This window comes from Vulpes lagopus, chromosome 3 (genome assembly GCF_018345385.1).
Source record: "Vulpes lagopus strain Blue_001 chromosome 3, ASM1834538v1, whole genome shotgun sequence".
Lineage (NCBI taxonomy): Eukaryota > Metazoa > Chordata > Mammalia > Carnivora > Canidae > Vulpes > Vulpes lagopus.
The window spans coordinates 46,346,355-46,367,177 of record NC_054826.1 but is presented as its reverse complement, the minus strand read 5'-3'; the positions used below and the strand labels follow the sequence as shown (position 1 = coordinate 46,367,177).

General features: G+C 39.9%; 2 protein-coding genes across 2 annotated transcripts in view; one reads left to right on the top strand and one right to left on the bottom strand.

Moving 5' to 3' along the window:
* Positions 1–15,716, top strand: part of INSYN2B (inhibitory synaptic factor family member 2B) — a 132,796-nt gene extending 117,080 nt beyond the window's left edge. Inside the window, exon 4 of the mRNA XM_041750398.1 lies at positions 15,594–15,716. Within this exon, the coding sequence (XP_041606332.1) occupies positions 15,594–15,597 (4 nt within the window). The 3' untranslated portion in view covers positions 15,598–15,716. The remainder of the gene's footprint in view (positions 1–15,593) is intronic.
* Positions 1–20,823, bottom strand: part of DOCK2 (dedicator of cytokinesis 2) — a 398,532-nt gene that overhangs the window by 210,464 nt on the left and 167,245 nt on the right. The window contains exon 27 of the mRNA XM_041750396.1: positions 15,730–15,825. Coding sequence (XP_041606330.1) covers positions 15,730–15,825 — 96 coding nt within the window. The remainder of the gene's footprint in view (positions 1–15,729; positions 15,826–20,823) is intronic.

Here is a 20,823-nt window from a genome sequence, read left to right as displayed (position 1 = left end):
TTGCTGATTGAAGTAAATTGGGAGAAAAGATGCAAGATGCCTTCATGGGGCTGCAGTGGGTTTTCAGAAACAAGCTTAAGATTTTCTCAGTGCAACAAATGGTATTGATGAGGAATAAACTCTTCCTGCCCTTATTAAGATAAAAAAACAGGACAGTGGATGTTCACTGACAAAGTCCTCAGTGATCCAGAAGAATAATATGCAGGCATATCAAGCACAGCATAGGACTCTGAGAAATTAAAGATCCTTGTTGTGTGGAATCAAATATCCTTGAGGTAGAAGACACTGCAAGAGTTGGAGACCTGCCATTTTAAGTATGAGGCAGTCAAGTAAGGCTAGATGAGTTGTCCAAGGCTCACGGCAATAGCTCAGGGAAGTCAGTGCTGGAGCAATGTAGTGGTGGGATAATATGGGAAGTCTACTGGACACCATAACCCAGGGCAGTTCCAGGAACCACTGACACTAAACTTGAGACCCATTCTAACTGGCAGGTTCAACTTCCTCATTAGCTGAGCAAAGGTTTCAAATGGCCTTTGACCAAAAAGGCTTTCATTTCAAGCTACTCAAGGCAACTTGCTGTATGCCAAAAACATATTTTTTTAAGCCCCAAGAAACATAGATGTTTTATGATCATCATGGTCATAAAGTGTGGCTTACAATAAAAAGAGCTGTGGGACAAATCCATACCCAACCAATACTGTTTGTTTGGTGTAAACCATGTTTGAGAAGCTTAATGCTCATAAGCCCTTTTGGTTTCATCTCAACTTGATTTACAGCTTGAATTCTTATTGGTCACATCCATCACCCCTACTCCCAGTGTTTCCCAAATATATTATTTCAGCCTGCCTCCTACAGTACTCTTCGTGGGCCCTGTAGGAGGGAGTCCATGAAGAGCAAACCTAGAGCTTGGTTTTCTCACTGCCAGACTAAGCCAGGTGCCAAGATAAGCATCCTTTTCCTCCAATACTGTCATCCTGTTCCAAACCCCTTCTCTTAGTTGGCCTCCACAAATGTGTCCCTACTGATCCACCAACATGCACTCCCTTCCAGCACATTCTCCACATTGCAGCAAAGGTAATAACTGAAAAATTTAGATCTGACCCCTATCACACTTTGGCTTCCTGATAAATTTATAAAAAAAGACCAGGTCTGTCACTATGAAGGGTGCACCTGCCTCTCCCATGGAAATGCCCATCTTAGGCACTTTCCTTGTCTGCTCTACAGTCACATTGAGTCACTTTGGCTTCCTTGAACCCATTATGTTAACTCATCCTTAAAGGTCTCTGCAAACTTTTCCTTCTGCCTGAAATATGCCATCCTCCCTGCCCAGTTTCCAACTCTGTTGGGGCTTCCCAGGTAAGGTTTTCCAAGACTACTACCACCACTTCCCTAGATCACATAAAATACCATTCTTGCACAATCATCTGGCACCAGGCACCGCTCTATAAAATTTTTTGACACAGTTGACCTTATACATATATTTGTGTCATTTTTGATGACTGTATTTCTCTCTCGTAGTCTATAATCTTCTTAAGGTAGGAATCCTGCTTATTTTTGCTTACTTTTGTATCTCTAGCACTTAGCACAATGGAATTAAAATATCTGTTGCAGGAATAAATTAATGAATGGTTTGGATCCAGTGGACAGACACACACACACTCAGAAATGATTCCCAGTTTTTCTCCCTTCCTATTCTCATATGTGGATGGTCCCACTGGAGTGTACCGGTTCCGTCTTCCCCCCAAGAACATCCATTCTTCTACTGACTAGTAAGTAATGTGCCCAGGGCTTGCATTCTACTATGGTCTATGTGGCACACAGGACCCAGAAACATCAAGCCACTATCATCCTACCCCCACTGCCAACCTCCTAACACCTTTATTCTGAATATTGACAGTCCAGCTTAACTTTGTTTCAGAACAAATTGTCATCATAATTAAATCCCAATGCATTTTGCACATTTTACCAAGACACTGCCTCACTGTATGAAAAGAAAATTACCTCTGAAATTAAAGCAGACTGTTAACTCTTTTCTATGTAATGTTTCCATTAAAATGCCAAAATTTATTACATGTGACCTAGTCCATTTTATACAAAATGCAATTTAAAGAAGACAGGGTCTAAGTGAAGAAGCATTGGGCAGGGTTATTTTGCCTTGGCATAAACCACAACTAAAATGAAAAGACAATAAACATCACACCAAAGGATTATTTCTTCCAAAGTAAATAAAAGATTTATTAACATGAACGGCCTCATCAATTCTCAGAATCCAGAACTATATTTATTTAATTTCACTCAAATGAAACCAGTATTTTTTTCTCCTTGCAAAATCTTAATATGCATTTTTAAAAAATTATCAGCTAAACACAATGACCTCTCATTGGTGCTTGGATTTGGTTTCCCAGGTAGCACATGTGATATTGTGATACTCTGGTTATGCTGACAGAAAAGCCTTTTTTCTCCTGAGCCAAATGGGCTGAGTCATTTTAATTGTTGAAATGCAGAGTGGTTCACTTAGTTCTTATACAAAGTACCCCAAACCTTGACTGAATCTAATCCCACATGCAGAAATTCCATATGGGTGATGGAGAAGAGGGGAAGTCATATGCTGTTGTCATTGTTTTTTGTTTGCTGGTTTGTTTCAAGATGAAAAACAATATGCTTTCTGTAGTCAGGGATCAAAGGGAGCAAATTCAATGTCATGCAATGAACTCACCACTCACCAGACTGGATTTCCTGGAAGAGATCCCTCCCTTCTCTCCAGGACCATGCATCCCCAGAGCCAGGGAAACTTCCCAGATGAAACCCAGTCCATAATCACTTTTTTCCAACCATTATTGATTACCTTCTCTGTGCTAGTCAAGAAAATCATAGATGCAGTCCTTGTATCATAGAGCTTATTATGGTCCAGTGAGGAGAGATGGGTTCTGATAATAAGCACACAGCCTTTTTTGATTCATGCACCTGGATGCCATCCTTCACCCCTTCCTTTTGACCCTCTTAATGCTGTCCTTGTTATTCTCTTGTGATAATTATTTGTCTTAAGTTATAGCTATTTCTAGTTCTCCCTTTAACTGATTTGTTCTTTTTCCCCACTATATGTTGTGTCCTGAGAGTAGGAACTATTTTCCTTACCTTATGAAGTCTTAAGTGCAGGAGGTGTTGTTTAACTGAAACAAATGATTTCGCCATGATGAGCCTTTGTCTGTTCCACATAGAACCCTGCACTGCACTGGCTTTCAAGGGCTACTTTCTCTTATATTTTCCAGCTCCCTCAGATCCAGCCCCTTCCCAGCTGCCTGGGGATCTCTCTTAGACACATATCTGACTGTTTCCTGCCTTCCAAATCTCTAATAGAACCCCACCACCATCCTAGTGCCTAACATTCCTCCCACAGCAAACAAGATTCCTTACAATCTGACTCCAAACTAGTATGTGTTGCCTAACTTCCTACTACTCTACTTCCCTCTATGCCCGCCTCCTTGCCACCTTCCAAAAAAGTCACAGGCTATTTATCACGTATCAGTGACTTAGCACTGCTGTTCCCTCTATCTGGGACATTGTTCCGATACCTATCTATCATGGGAAATAATTTTCATTTGGGGGAAAATAAATGAGTATTAGCCATATTATACTAATTATGATAATAAAGCCTCTAGCTTCTTGAAGTTTAAATGGGCTGTTATTAAATAATGCTTTGCTTCCATTAACTGATTTATTTCAAGGTAGCTTACAATTGCCCCATTTTCCAGGAGAATAATTGAGGCTTGGAAGGATATAAGTAATGTGTCCAAGCCAAAAGTGTAAGGTGGTGAAGGCTGGAGTTGTTCAGGTCTGCCAAACTTGGGAGCTTGGGCTCTTAACTCCTATGGCAGACAGTGAGTTGCAATTTAAATGTCACCTCCTCTCTGTAACTTTTTCTGATCATCCCCCGCCCCTGCTATGAGATTAGTCACTCCATCCTCCGAGTACTCATGGGGCTTTAAACAGGCTGCTGCTTATATTATCTTGACATTTCTTTTGTCAATCTCTCATGCATATCTCCACCAGGGAACAAAGTCCTGGGGGACAGAAATTGTCTGCATCTCTACCTCCTTCTAGGTGTTTATCACATTGCCCGAGATGCTGTAAATGCTTCATATATGTTTGTCAAATGAACTGGGAGAAAATATGAAGATGAAAATGTTAAGAGAAAAAACAGTCCATGGTAGAGAGACCAGAACAAAGCCAGGAGCCCTGACTTCTGCTCCTGATTTTATGCACAATTTTGAAAAAGTACTTTCACCTCCATCCCCCACATCTGTCTTTAAAATGAAACCATCTGCCTTTCTGGCTTCACAAGCTGGTTAGAAGAAAAGTAAAATTATATACATGAAAATGCTTCACTAAGTTTGACTATCTCATTAATTCCTATTTTTAAAGAAATAGTGTTTGAGTGGTTTTTTTCCTGATTATAAAAGGAAAGCAAAATCATTTTAGAAAAAGTGAAGCTACAGAAATGTACAAATCATGTGTCGCTTAGACAGAAGATACTAACATAATTTTAGCTTCAGAGTAGGCCTCCAGGCCTGACCTCTGGGAGATCCAGGGCCTCTGATAATCTTCCCTTCCCTGGCCTTTAGGGTCCCTGATGACTTTCTTATTGTTGTTAGGGTCCCCTGACTCTCTATATTTAAGACCTAGAATTTCCTCATGTTAATAAAAAATCATCAATATTTAATGACTGCACAGATGCATCATTTTATGAATATAGCATAAATCTAGAAAAAGGGGTTCTGATCTTGAAGGGTCATTTTATTGAATTAATTTCTTTGAGTGTCTTTAGACACTTCAGACAGAAAAGCATGGACTGAACTCCTGTAGGGGAAGCCTGCTGTATTGGAGGTTGTGCCAACAGGGTTTCTCACAGGGAAGGTCCAGTTCCTCAACGATATGCCCAGAGAAAGACCCTCTTTTATGGGATTTTTCCTTCTAGTTTGGGACTCAAGCCTTTGCAGCAGACATATGGCGGCCAGTTTCCTCTCAAGGGGGCTTTATTCACAGCCCAGCTATAGCAATAGCTTAAAAATAATTCCCAAATCCAGGAAAGATCCAAAGCCCGGGCCACAAAATAGTTTGTCATCTGATTCACAATACTTGCATCAAAGCAAGAGAAGACTCCAGCACTGAAAGAGAATAATAATGGCTCTTATTTACCAAAGACCTGCTAGGCGGTAAACCCTGTGCTACAAGCTTTACACACACTTCTTTATTCAATTCTCACCATGGGATTGACAGGTAATAACTATTATTAGCCCCATTCCACAGATAAGGGCACCAAGGAGCAGAGATGTGACGTGAAGAGACCTCCTAGCCCTGGGATAAGGCCTCCTTGCTCCTTAAAAAAAAAAAGGAGTAGCAGGTCCTGGCTAGCAAAAGCCTTTCAAACTGTAGGCTTTGTGCCCCAACCCCACTGCCCTTAAAAAGCAATGTTGGGCATAGAAGTGCTCAGTCAATACCCAAATGGCAGATGTTCTAAAGTTCTAAAATTTCCAGAGTTCCCCAAAGACAAGAAAAGGCTGGCCTCTCTCCCAGTGCCAGATCATGGTACAGGAGATAAAAGTGAAGTCTTACCTTTTATTAAAGGTAAATAACTTTTTTCAAAATCAGATCTGTCCAGCTCCACTTATAGAAGCTAAAAGGCATTAGGATATTTGGAAGTAATTTCATTAGGATGATGATGTACCAGTCATACATTTCCTAAGTACTCATCTTACAATTCCCAAACTCGGTCTTTGCTTCTCCCTCCCTGCTGGGTGCTGCCAGCAGCAGCACATTTCCTATGCTCCTTGCCAGTGGAGGCTTCACCATAGGCGCCAGCTTCTCCAGGGCTTCAGCTTGACCCCCCTGAAAAATCATAAAGCACATGTCCCAGTGCCATATGCAAGACTGTCACGGCAGCAGCAGCAAGGGTGTGCTTATTACCCAGGAGCATTCTGTCCTCATAGCAGAGGTCTGCTTGACTAGGCAGACCAGGAAGGATGCAGTAGCCGTTTTAACAAATTTAGGAACCTCATAGTTCCACTCAATTCCCATCTCTGTGGTTCATCATGGAATAGAAGAAAGATTTAGAGAATGAAACCAGCTCTTCTTTAATGCCCCAGTTCTGAAACTTTGATCTGTCTGAAAGAATCCTACCATACAGGACTAGTAAATATTTGGGAATTTTACACAGAAAAGTTTTATATGAAAGTTTGATATGTAACAAATCTTCTGTCTTATTTTTTTAAATCAGAATTCTTTTAAAGCTAGACATCAATCTGTACTTTCAATTAGTTTGTTCTTTCCATTCATTTACTCCCATAGCTTGAGTAAAATGCCTGCCACCTGCCTAACCCTCAGCCTATGGACAGGAACCCCAAAGAAAAAGGGATACAGTCCCTTTCCTCTAGAATCTTGGTCTACTGTGGAACATAGATAGGTGAAGAGGAAATTCTCTAATGATATGGTAATGCTTTAATTGAAAAAATGGACAAAGAACAATGAGATCACTGAAGAAAGATGAACTTGAGGAATGAGGGATTTCACAGACCGTAAGACAAAGATAAGGCAAGAAATGCCTTTCCTTCTTACCAACCCCTAACCCTTCTTCTCCACCTATTCAAACTTTTCATGTCATTCAAGAACTAGACCCAATTGTATGAAGTCTACCTCAGTAACTAACTTCTGTGTATACCTGCTATGGGTTCTTTGGAAGTTGGGACACTAATCCATTTTTTTTGCATAAATATTTTAGGCCATGTACTCCTTCATATACAATTACCAATATCCTTATTAAAACAAAGCTTCCAAAAATAAAAATAAAAAAAAATAAAACAAAACCTCCCCACCCACAAGAGCACCCTCTACAGGACCAGATCATGCAGCAACTAAGCTACCCCAAGCTAATGATGCCATGTCTCATTTACCAACTGAAATTTCAGGTCTCTTGTATAATGTTTGTTCTTTTTCTTAAGCTGATCTCCCCCTAACACATACACACGCATTTACTTTCTTAATATTTCTCAAGTTTTATCTCAAAAAATCAATGTCCCAGTTATGTAGAGTGAAAGGCTTAAAATGGTGCCTTTGAACTCTATAAACTTGGATTTGGACTCTATCTTCCTCCTTATCTGGCATGTGATGCTGGACAAGAGGCTTAAACCCTCTGATCACTCTTTCCTTTCTGAAAGGGGATCATAATTTTTGTCAACCTCACAGATCAAAGTGCCACACAGTAAGTACCCTAGAAATGTTCATTGTAATTATCACCAACATATACATCCTCTGAAGAGAATGAATATATCCTCCCTCCAATTCATTCCATTTGGTCCAAGTATTCAAAAACAATTCTCTGTCTTCTCTTACGTCCTATCCTAATCATGTCATAAGGATGATAATGGTAACACTTGCATGTTAAGAAAAATAATGATGCTTAGTATGTAAGTAAAACAGATATCAGAAATATTCCATTTCTTCAGCATGTGTTCACTGAGGTCATCCTATATGCCAGTATTTCCTGTAGATGCAGAAGTGATGAAGATATTCTTCTGTAGTGCTAGAAAGAATGTTCTCATGACAGTATGATGAGTACATGAGGTAGGTTCAGGCTGAAGAGAGCAGAGAAGTCCCAAGTTACCTGAGTGGAACATGGGTCAAGATGTGCCTCTGAGGCCAAGACATGAAGGAGAAAGAGGAGTGTATGAGGAGATTTTGTCAAGAAGGGTAAGAGGAGTATATTCTATACAGAGGGAATGTCATGCAAATGCCATTTGGAATGGAATGCAAAGGAAAAAAAGGAACATTCGGTAACTAACAGAGCAGTTCCATCAAGTTAGCACAAGAGTGGGAGGTAAGGAGTATAGGGGAAAGAGGCAGGCCCTCATATTGGGCACAGTGAAGGCCATGGTGAGCAGCTGGGCCTTTATCTTTGGCCATTGTGGGGCCATTGATGTTCTACTCACCAGGAAAGTTCTACTTTATAAGACCACATGGGCTACAATATGAAGAATTCAAAAGGGACAAGAAAGGAGACAGTGTGTCTTGTTAGCAGCTGCAGCTGCAGCAGCAGTGAGAGATAGTCATGGCCAAATCTGGATTAGTGGCATTGGTGGTGGAGGAAAGATTTGGATTTGAGAGGCCTTTAGACCTAGAACTCGGCGGTCTGCTCAAGAGCATGGAGACAAGCTGCACACAGAAATATTGTTTGTTAACAAAGTCTTGGGTTGCTGAGTGAAGGTCATGAGTCAGCTAACCACTTCTGGTGCAGAACCTCACATCCTCATGTCTTAGACTGTCCTTAACCTCCTCTCCATGGGACAGGGTTGGGTGAACTTGGCACCAACTATCTTGCTGTGGCCCCTGCACAAGCATCCTGGAGTCTGTGGGCTCAAAGTGTGTCAGATAGTGGGCATGTGCGTGGGCCATTTGCCATTCAGAAAGTGCGGTCAGAGATTTGAAAGCCTGGCTCTCTGATGACGCAGGTGTTTTATGGAGTCTTCAGTGCTATTGTGAGGTAAAGCAATGGAGGATAAGGTGATTTCCACTTTTTTTTTTCCTTTTTGAACGAACTGCTCTGAATTTCCAGAGTTGGCATGATGCCAACTGCATTTACCTTTATTTAATCATTCAATAGACTCCTCTGCGAAAACAGGGGTAATTAGGCCCAAAATATATCACCCAGAGGCTTATTTTAATTACCCAAAATAAAAGCTAGATCCCAATTTCAACAAAATTACCAGATTGTTTTCCTTCCAAGAATTTCTGGCAGTGTTTAAGTTCCCTGGTTAATTCTCCCTATGAGATTGTCCATCCTCAGCACTAAGGAAGCCAGACACAGGGGATAGCTTTCTATAAAGCAGTCAGCAGCAGGATGCACTGTCCAGTGAAGGTTCCCTGAGATAGCCCCTCACCTACACAAATGAGTCTGGAGAGTTTTCCTTGCATTGCTCCAAGACCAATGGCACAGAGCAATAGACACTCACTTTGATGTCAGGCATCCTCAGTTTATGTCCCATCTTGCCACTAGCTGTGTGACTTTGGCCATTATGCTTTCACCTTCTGGTGTTCAGTCAGCCTATTCTCCCAAACCATGGGATATGTAATGATAATTACCTGTGAGGACTCAAAGATGTGCTCTATCACACGGTAGTGATTTCCAATCCAACTTTTTTTTTAAACGTCTCTGCAGATTACAATCAATGCAATAATAAGCCCCTGTGTCACAGTTCAATTGGTAGCATGTTCTCTTTTTAATGGGCACATAAAATCATGGTGCATCTTACATTGAATAAAATATGACAAGTAACACATAGAAACCTGGTAAAATGTTAACTTCTCAGATTAAGTAGGGCTTTTGCCCCCCTTACTCTTTTGCTCTTATAACACAGCCTTCTTTAAAAAAACCAAAACATATGCAGAAACTTCTACAAGAGCTTTTGGACTGGGCTGGAAAAACACCAGTGATTTCATTCAATACATAATATTTGCAAGTATTTTGCATATATCACTGTTCTCTAATCTTATGCCTATGACAGACATCAGTAATTGGTACTTCTTTCCCTGAGATAAGATGTAGCTTTTGAGTCTTTCTCAGTGCTGTACTACAGGCAGCCATTACCAATCCACCAGAGTTGGCACATGAAGCAAAATCTGTTTATGTTTCTGACTCGGGATCTTGGAAGATGGAAAAAGAGAATAGGCATTGGCCAAATCAGAAACCTTAGATATATGAGAAAGATCTCAAAAATGATAGAGTTCATTGCACAGATTTCTTCTGTGCAAGGTCTATAGGGATATAGGGACACTGGCATAAAGTCGCAGAGCCAACTCTGCAGGACACATATGGAAAATTTCTCCGGTTCACTCTTAAAGACAGAGAACAAACTGGTGGTTGCCAGAGGGGAAGTGGGTAGGGGTATGGGTGAAATAGATAAAGGGCATTGAGAGTGCACTTACTTTGATGAGCACTGAGTAATGTATGGAATTGTTGAATCAATGTATTGTACACCAGAAACTAATATAACACTATATTTAATTATATTTAAATTAAAACAAATTCTCCTGTTCTCTCTTATCCAAATTGTCCTTTCCACCAAACTATGCTGCCTTTCTCGGCCTCAAAGTCAAACTCCTTGGTAACTGTAGTAAATAAATGTACATCTGATTAATTGGACTTTAGCAAAGAGAGTGCGGCCATCATGCAAAAGTTTTTTTGCTTTTGTAAAATTTCTTTTTGCTCATTTGTCACCATCAACAAGTCATTGTTTAGGCAAGCAATTTACAGAAAAAATCAGGAATGGTTATTTCCAGCAAATGATAATTACAATGTGCTGTGCACAAGAAGCGATCCATCCTAGCCCTATGGTTCCTGTAATTTTAATAGCTAACACCTTTCATCATAATGTTCCTATTCATACAAATAAAAAAAAGTAAAGTCACTATTTAATCCTGCATAATGACATGCTAACAACCAGCTACCCCCCATCCACTCAAGGTCCACTCAGGATTTCAGAAGTAGTAGGCTTGTCTGCTGTTTGCCATAAATATTTGTTGTTTAATATTCCCAAGCAATGGAAACTGACCAATAAAAACTGTATCTGGAAAATTGAAAGTGATGGCTGGAATGGGGCTCTCTACTTCTTGTCAAATTTCAATTTGAAATTAAATTGGGGCCTTCAGCACTAAGACAGGGACTCCTGACCTCTGAGTAATTACTTACCAACATCTTTTTTTTTTTTTTTTTTTAATTTGGAGGAGATACTTCTAGTCTAAGAAGTGCTGGAAAGGACTATTTTATGAAAATGAAGCTACATCTTAAGAAAAACCTGCTTATTCCTTCTAGTTCAGGCATGTTCCTATTCCTAGTGAGGTATGCTTTTTACACACCTCCAGTGCTCCCCACTCAGCACTCTTGTTGTAGTAATTATACCAACAAACTCAAGAGTCACTGAGACTAATGACATAGCTTGCAACTTAGAACCTCTGCAAAGCTCCTGGAAGCAGTCCAGCAAAAAGGGAAAGTATGAACAGGCAATTCCTTATACTGCTCCCATACTCCCTGGGATATACATTCCTGATACCTAAGGAAAACATTCTTTGGAGAAGGAAAAGTATTCCAAACCGAGAGAAAGACATATACAAATACATGAAGGAATAACACAGCACTTCTAGGGATTATTTCACTCATTCGCTTAACAAACATTTATTGGGTACCCACAGTATACCAGGCACATTGCCAGAAGCTGAGGATAAAAGAATAAAACATGATCCCTGCCCCCAAAAGAGCATCCACAGAATGTAGGGAGGCTGGACCACAGAGACAGAAAATAACCCTATAATGGACAAAGTACAATGAGCCCAATGACTGAGAGTGTACAGGGACTCTGAGACAAATGGGGGAGTCAGACAATTGGGGATCAAAGCCATAGGTGCAGAAAACAGCAAGATTTAGTGGGAGGCTAGAAAGGCAGGCAGGTGAGTAAGAGGGATAGATAAGTCAAGGGTAGCTCCCCTATAGTTCCAGGAGGTCAGTACCATAAATTGGGGTCCTAAATGAAGGGAGAGTGTGGAGCAGGCTCCAGAGGGCTGGTGATAAGTTGTGTTTGGGACATAATGAGTCTGAGGTATTTGAGAGACATCCCATCGAAGGCGGTCATGGTTTTCTCAAGCCAACTCATTTCTGAGTCTTTGTGCTGAATATATAAGAAGTCCTCATAAAATAGTGAATGAATAAATAAATGAATATTATACACAAGAAACACAAATGCAAATGCTTTTCATGTGTTATTTTATTTAATTCCCATAGGAGCTTTATGAGGAAGGTCTATTTTCACCCTGTTTTATAGATAGGTCCTAGCCTTAAAAGTTCTGTGGTATAAGAGAGGACCTATCTTTGGCAAGTTCATAGATAGAAATGTCTCAAAAAAATAAATAAATAAAAGAAAAGGAGAGAGAGGGAGAGTACATAGAAGTACATAGGGAGAGTTCATTATTATTAGTCATCAAATTAAAACCACAGTGAGACTCCACTAGAATTGTTATAAATCCATTAGAATTGTTAAAATCCGAAAGACTGACAATATTAAGTATTGGTGAGGATGAAGATAAACTAGAACCCTCATATTACTTATGGGAATATAAAATGGCCACTATGGAAAACAGCTAGGTAGTTTCTTATAAAGTTAGATATACACTTCCCATTTGTCCTAGCAATTCCATTTCTAGATACCTACACAAAAGAAATTAAAACATGTTCACACAAAGTTTGTTATGTGAATATTCAGAGCAACATTATTTCCAAGAGCCAAAAGTTGGAAACAATTCAAATATCTCTCAACTAGAGAATGGATAAACAAAGTGTGACATAGTTGTACAGTGTAATACCATTCAGCAATTAAAAAGGCATGAAGTGGGATCCCTGGGTGGCGCAGCGGTTTGGCGCCTGCCTTTGGCCCAGGGCGCGATCCTGGAGATCCGGGATCGAATCCCACGTCAGGCTCCTGGTGCATGGAGCCTGCTTCTCCCTCTGCCTGTGTCTCTGCCTCTCTCTCTCACTGTGTTCCTATCATAAATAAATAAAAAATTTAAAAAAGTAAATAAAAAGGCATGAAGTACTGATACATCCTAAAATATGGATGAACTTCAAAAACAGTATGCTAAGAAGCCAGACACAAAAGACATCAAATTTCATGATTTCACTTATATGAAAGTTCCATAAAAGGCAAATCTATAGAGACAGGGAGTAGAGGAGTGGTTGCTTAGGGCTGGGATCGAGGTTGGAGATGGGATGGGATGCAGACAGATTGCAAATGGAACTTTCAGCAATGAAGGAAATGTTAGCAACTGATTTACAGTCCTGGTTGCACCACTATACATTTACTAAAACTCATCAAACTGAATACTTAAATGGGTTAAAATTTAAAGCATGTAAATTTCACTGCAGTGAAACTAAAAGAATGAAAAGAAAGAGAAGAAAGAAAGAAAGAAAGAAAGAAAGAAAGAAAGAAAGAAAGAAGAAAGAAAGAGAAAAGCAAGCAATCTGTGTAATTTAGGAGTGGTAGGGAGTTCCTGACCAGGTTGGTGAGATTTGAGCAGCTTCCTAAGGGGTGAATTTATGCTGGACCCTGAAGACTAGGTAGGATTCCAACAGATTGAGGTGGCACACTAAGGAATTCCAGACAAAGAAAGTGGCATGAGGGGGGATCCCTGGGTGGCTCAGCATTTTAGCGCCTGCCTTTGGCCCAGGGCTCAATCCTGGAGTCCTGGACTGAGTCCCACATCAGGCTCCCAGCATGGAGCTTGCTTCTCCCTCTGCCTGTGTCTCTACCCCTCTCTCTCTCTCTCTATGTCTATCATGAATAAATAAATAAAATCTTTAAAAAATATTAAAAAGAAAAAGAAAGTGGTATGAGTGAGAAAACACCAGGCCTGTTTGGGCAATATCCAAACATCCACTTTGGCTGAATATTTGGATGGAAAACAGTAGATGAAAAAGCTGAGAAATGTGGTTGTGGCCAGATCGCAGAAGCTGAGAATGGTTGGGCTAATGCATTTAAGACTTAATTTTGTAGACAGTGGGGACCCACAGAATATTCCAGAATAGAGAAGAGTCCTGGCAAAGATGAAGGGGGCAGCAGTGAGGAATGTGTACTGGAAAGGAGAGTAACCAGGGCAGAGCTTTGAATGAAAGTCTCAGACAACAGGCCACAGTGAATGAGGGCCAAACTATGCTCACTGGCCTGTGTCGATAATGCAAAAGGACTTAAAGACACATTGTACCAGACAGAAAGGAAAATAATCAGACACCAGTTATTTGGCGCTTCCTATGATCCAGGCACTGTTTCAAAGGATGATTGTTTTAAAGGAGAGACAGAGAGTTAAGACCTGCTATATACAGAATAAGCCAAATGGATTGATGATCATCTTTAGGTCTGGCTCCAAAGTAAAGGAATAAAGATTAGGGAAATCATAAATATTTATCTAAGGGGTGTTATGGAAACCACAGATATGGAAGCTTGTAATTGAATAAGAAATGTAGATACTTCTAAGGTGGAAGGATGGGAAGTGAAACAAATGGCAAAGACCAATTTCCATGGCTATCTGCCACAGGAAGGCGGGAGCACCTGACCCTGCTGGCATTTTCTATGGATGTCACCACTGCTTTAAATGTATACAGTATACATTAAGTAAACGTGCATTGACATGACTGAACAGAACCAAACAGGCCTAAAGAAAATTGCTACACTCCGCTCCTTCTCGGGATCAAATCCTTGCCCAACTATAACACTCAGTGCCTTATGTTCTGTATCCATGAAGCAGGACTGTAGTGTATCAACAATCAATGTTCCAAACCTCACTGAGATCCCAAACTGGATTCCTAAAAGCTGAATCCAGATGTTTAGGGCTCAGAAAATATTTATAAATATGTTTTTTATTAGCTGCCAACACTTAAATATCAGGAAATTTCATATTTTCAGTTTCTGTTGAGAAGTTAGGAATTCTGGCAACTCTATGACCCAATTCCAAATGGTATTAATCAATCACAGCTGAGAAACATTTGTCCTCATTAAGCATTAGAGTCCCTGTCTGGTATACTTGATTCATTCATTCGCTCATTCATTCAACAAATATTTATCAAGTACCCACTATATGCAGGGCACTATTGCAGGGTCAGGAGATACAAATGAACAAAACCAATGAAGTCCTTATATTCTGGAGCTCATATTCTTACAAGGAGAGCAAGACAATCAAAGACAATCAATCAAGGGATATATTCATATTTCAGGTGGTGATAAGTATTAAGAAACAAACAAGTTATGTGTAGAGATTAAAAGAGGATGGAGAGGTGCTGGATATTACAGACAGGGTAATCAGGGCAGGGAAGTCTTGCTAATTAGGTGACATCTGAGCCATGATCTGATTTACATGAGAAAAAAAGCCCTCAGATCTGAGGAGAAGATAGGTCAAGCTGAAGGAACAGAAAATATAATCATGTTTTATGTGTGGGAGAAATGGGGCAGAGGGCACTTCAGGCCTTAACAATGGTTTCGATTTATTTCAAGTGAGATGGGGAACGACTGGTGACTTTGAGCAGAGGAGGGACACAGATGAATATACTCATTTACATTGGTAACTGGCCCCTGTAGACATTGTTTCTGGCCCATGGTTTAAAGCAAGATGGAGAAAGGCTAAAGGGTCAGAGATGGACTCTGTCTGGAGAGGGAAAATAATCAGACTAATGAGGCAGGAATCTCCTGATCTTCAGAATATAGCATTTGTGCAAAAGGCTAACCCAAAACTTAGCAGTGACTTGAATTAACTAATATCTGTGGACAGGGTTACCATACAATGAATCTGCTTAGAAAAAGAAGCTCACAGGACTCTGAGAGAGGTGGATGTGAATGTGGAGAATTCTCTCCGGCCCACTTACAAACAGCTTCTCTCAGTCGTCCGCCTTTACCAGTGACATCCCAACCCACTGGTACACTCAACTTGGTGGAAAAGTCTTAAGTTGTGTTTTGTTTCAGTGTTTTGTTTCAGGAACTTGAGTTAACTCTCATTTTATCCCAACTCAGATGAGAAAAAATCTATCATATTCTAAAACAAAGATCAATTGGCAGCAGGTGTCGGACATGACCTGGCATTCCAGAAAATCCATTCCTTGACCCTGAACAGTTTGAAATGTTTGACAAGAGGAAGAGAACTACTCACAATCAGAACATGATCCCGTCCCATCGTGATGACTGTCCGGTTCACTGTACGAAGAAGCTGGACCATGATTTCTTGGATATGGTGGTAGGTGAAGGCCTGTAACACAGAGGCGTCTATATGACAACCAGACATTGTACTGCACATCTCTTCCAAAGAACATACAACAATGGTCAGACATGGTGATCACCAAGACCTCTACCACAACTGCTACCACCACTACCACCAGTGCCAACACCAGTACCACCATCATCATCATTGTAGTTGTTGTGATCATAATCCCACGGCCATCACCATCTGGCACAGGGCTCCAGGAATTTCACTAAATTTCGCTAAATTTTACTAAATATAAGGTAGGAATTAAGAGCTTAAACTCTGGAATCAGAAACTTTTGTTTTAGATTACAACTGCAGAATTATTGTGCTATTGGCTACTTCTCTGAATCTTGGTTTCTTCATAAGTGTAACAGTCAGAATCTAACCTGAATAAGAAGGGAATTTACTGCAGGAAATTGGTTATAAGGTTGATGAAAAAGCTGAGTCACAAAACAAGATAACCTAGGGATTAGCAATAGAAGGAAGTCACTATTACCGCTGAGCTAAAGGGACAAGTAGAGAAGGCAGTGTTTCTGGAGTCCGGGCGTGGGCTTATGTGATGGAAACTATAGCCAAGGGAGAGCCTATATAGTAGAAGCTCATGATCTATCTTGGGGGAAATCCATGGTGAGCCTGGTTGTAATATTTATAGGGTGCTACCCACTTTAAATACAAAGCCACTGAATCTTGGTTAGAACTTGCCAATGCCTTTTGAGCATTTGCCATGATGGGCAAGGGTTTCAGGCATATTTATAGAGCAGATTCACTACATTCTCATATTCTTTAACTAGCATACCCTTAAGGCACAGAATTTCATCTATGCACTCCTAGGGCGGTGGTCATGGCTAAGTGGAAAGGCTTTAGGATTTTAAGATCAGCCACTCTAGGTCTGAATCCCAAGTCTGCCCTTACCAGCTGCGTGTTCTCACTTATAACTTAACCTCTCTGAGCCTCAACTTTGTCATCTCCAAATTATGGAAGGTTTTCTCACTAGTCTTTCAAGATTGATAAGGACTTAAAACTGACACATGTAATTCTGGAACAATTAACTTGCCTAATTTCACTGCAGGAGATTCTGTGGGTCTGAGAACTAGCCTGGACATCACTAATTTCTGAATTTTATATAGGTTATTCTGATGGCTGAGAATCGTGACACAACACACTATGAAGCCCTGGAAATGCAAGCTGGAATTTGGGAACAGCCTGTGTCTCCAGAACCCAGTCAGAGCCTGACATAAACAAAATGTTTAAGAAATATGGTTTCTTAAAAAGCAGATAATTATTCATAGTCATTCATAAGCACCTCATTAACCTTTGCTGCATTCAACTCAACTGTAGTTCGTCTCTTAATGTAATCAAAGAAAGGAAAATAGACTCACAGTCAGGGGAGGGCAGGAAAAAGAAAGAAAATGAGCTTATTAAAAAGCTCCCCTACCCTCCAATGTGACTATTGTCATCCAAAGATGAATAACCCAGAGTTTGCTTCCTTCCTCTCTCTGCCCCACACTTGCTTTTTCTACACTTTGGCCATAATCCCAGATTCTCCAGCCCTCTGCAGCTCACCAGTAAGACTTCCATCACAGCATATATTTCATAGAAACAAGTTCTCATGCTCCATTCGGTCCCACAAGACCTCAATCTCTTGTAAAATTCTCTTGCTAGATTAGGTGAGCTCCCACCACCCCCACCACCCAGCCCTTTCCCCACATCTGCTCAGGGCTAGGGGAAAGAACATCTCCCTTCACTTCTCAGCTGCCGCTCCGCATCTCTCCTGACTTCCTTCTCCTCTATTTCTTCAAGCCTTTTTACTGACTTACAATCTCGTACCTCTTACATTATGTGACTCTGATGCCTACGGTAATAACAATAATGCTAACATTTGTGAGTGCTTACTAAGTACCTGGCACCTTGCCAAACACTTGACCTCCTCTCACAAGATGAGCGATATTATAATCTCCATTGTTTCCATGTGGAAACTGAAGCCCAGAAACGTTAAGTCACTTGTCCAGAGTCACCCAGCTAGAAATTTAGGGAACAAAGATTCAAACCCAGCAACCTGGCTTCAGAGCTTACTCCTGACTCAGACATACAGGCAGCCTGGAACAGGAACACAGATCTCTGGTCGCTGCTTTGTGACCTTGTCAGTCTCTACCAAGATAGATAAACCCTGACTTCAACTGAGCCAACTTCCAACTGCCTTCAGTGACTTCTGATCTTTTCTTTCCCTTTTAGAAAATCTTCACTGCTATGTATTCATGACTCCCTTATCTTCTCTGCGTTCATTTGCAATTTCATCAATCTAAGCCCACTGCAAATTTATACAATGGTTTCTATTTGATGTTATTTTTTTTCCAGGATTACATCTCTTCCTTTATCAACAGAGATAATATAACCCCTTTTCTCTTGACCTCCTGCCCCCTGCTTCTTTTAAATAGCCATTTCATCTTAGTCCAAAGAGCGGCAATTAGACGGCTCAGGAAGTTTGGTATTTAAAAGTGTAAAACTGTCAAATTCAATTCATTTCACTCTTAAAGCTCCCAATATGAGAGGTTGTATAGCAGAGTGTTTTTTTTTGGATCAGACAGACTTGAGTTTGAATCTCAGTTTTGCTCATTTGAGCTGGGTGACCTTGGGCATACAACATCTTTGTATGAGTTTCAGTTTCTTTATAAAATGTGGCAAACAATAGAAACCTCAAAGTACTGGTTTGAGGAATAAATAAAGTAATGCAGGTAAATCCCTTGATACCAAGGGTTGGTACATAGTAAGCCCTCAATAAGTGGTGGCCGCAATTCTTATTCCCCTGGGTCTGCATCAGCATTTCACCTGGGTTTACAGATTCTCAGCACGTAGCAGAAAATGCAGTACAAGGCAATACATAATCTAAACTCTGGATGATATCGAAATGTCACCCAAAAAATGTATAGCATATATGCAAATGGAAAACTTTCAAGATGATAAACCTGTGCTAAGCAATAAAAATGCAGCCACAAATCACCTACTGTTAATTGCTCCAGTGCCAGACAAGTGGAGAGAATCTCTTGGAAAGTGTCTTCTGGGCTCAAACTAAACGGTGACTTATAATTGAAAAGACAAAGTCAGTCTTCCCATTATAGGCCTGGCAAAGAATTAATCCATCTGATCTAAACACACTGCAAATAGTAGTGATTTTTCTTTTTTAAATAATTATAGTCTGTGATATCTGGATGGAACTTGGAGTCCTCTCTTTAAATGAATTCTCATGCATAAGCCCAATATATAACATAGCAGGAGAGCTGGAAAGGGGGGGGGGTGCTTTATGTTTCACTTTAGGCCCTATGCCAGCCCTGGGACTTGTAGGATGCAATTCAGATCAACTAGTCTCCCACAGTGTTTCCAGAATAATAGAAATACCACATATGAGATGATTTTAAGTAATAATACACAGACGCAGCATTTTCTTACATTGAATTAATTAGGCAAAAAGTGTCTTCTTTTTAAATTTTTTTCAACCCTTGTTTTGATGTCAAGTAGAAAAATGTCCCTTTGGCGCTAATATGTTTTTAACACCTCTCTATTTCATGCAAAGCTCTTTTTTTAAACAGAAAAGTCCTCAGGTTAGAGCAAACAATACACAACAGCATCTAGTTAGAGCTTAATAACACTGTTTCGTGTCTAAAGTTTTATTTATGATAATTGTTTAGGAAAAAGATAAAAACTTGGAAATGTAGCAAAATGAGGATACATGATTTTTTAATAGAGTATTTGTGACTGCCTCAACTTGGCTGGGAAAGAAGAGGGGTGGTCTTCTTGCTCTCTCCAGATATGTACTTTGATTAATCATCCACATCTGATTAGAAACCAGAAATGTTATAGTCCTGTCCAATTAGAGTTTAACTTGTAGAAAAATGACAAAGTGTTTATTTTATTTTATTTTGTTTTATTATTTGCTGTTTTGCTAAAGGCTATATAGTTCTATTGATCCATAGAAAACTTGTTTTATATCTAAGGAAAATTGTATACAAGCATCTCTTCTCCCACAAAAAAAAATCAAGAATCCTAAATCCTTTTGACCAGTTCTCTCCTTGTTCAGCTCATTCCTTATGTATTAAATAAAAACTTTAACATGTGCTCACTACCTAATTGCAGAAGATATTTTTTAACCATTTGAGAATTCCACCTTTATACAAGGGATACTGACCACTTAACAGATGGTGATATAAAATTTTGCTCGTTTTTATCAAAGTTACAAATCTATAAAGTTAAAAAAACACAAATCTATAAAGTTTAAAAACATCTTCTAAGGTTCACTAACAAAAGAAAATAACCACAATGAAACAGAAGTCCCTCCTGTTCGCCTTCTCAGAGAAACTTCTTTACCTCTTTCAGCCAAGGTAGTTATTATTTTGTTATTTATTACCATGTTGCCAATAATATGCTTGTACTTATTCCTTTTTTAAACTATTTTTTTCTTGGGACACTTGGGTGGCTCAGTGGTTGAGCACCTGCCTTCAGCTCAGGGCGTGATCCTGGGATCCCGGATCGAGTCCCACATTGAACTCCCTGCATGGAGCCTGCGTCTCCCTCTGCCTATGTCTCTGCCTCTCTCTGTCTCTCATGAATAAATAAATCTTTAAAAAAATAAACTATGTTTTCTCTTTCTGCTGTTGTTATCTCTGCACCATTAAAGACAAGGCTTCACTCTCTTTCCTCCCCTAGTCCCATCAATCACCAGCATCCTTCCTATGTCTTTCTCCCATACAATCATACCACAATTCTAGCCTGACCAATATTCAATGTTTATTTTGTAAACTATGACAAATTCCCATCTCTAGTACAACTTTTCATTCCCCAAAAGGAAAAAAAAAAGCTACTTGGGAAAAAAGAATCAAAAACTGTTTTTAGTTCTTTAAGTTTATTTATACTACATTTTCAGATTCTTGATTGCCACTTCTTTTATTTTTCAAAATTCTATTTTTAAGTTTGCTTTTCCTCACAAAGTCTCTTTTCCTCCAAGTTGCTT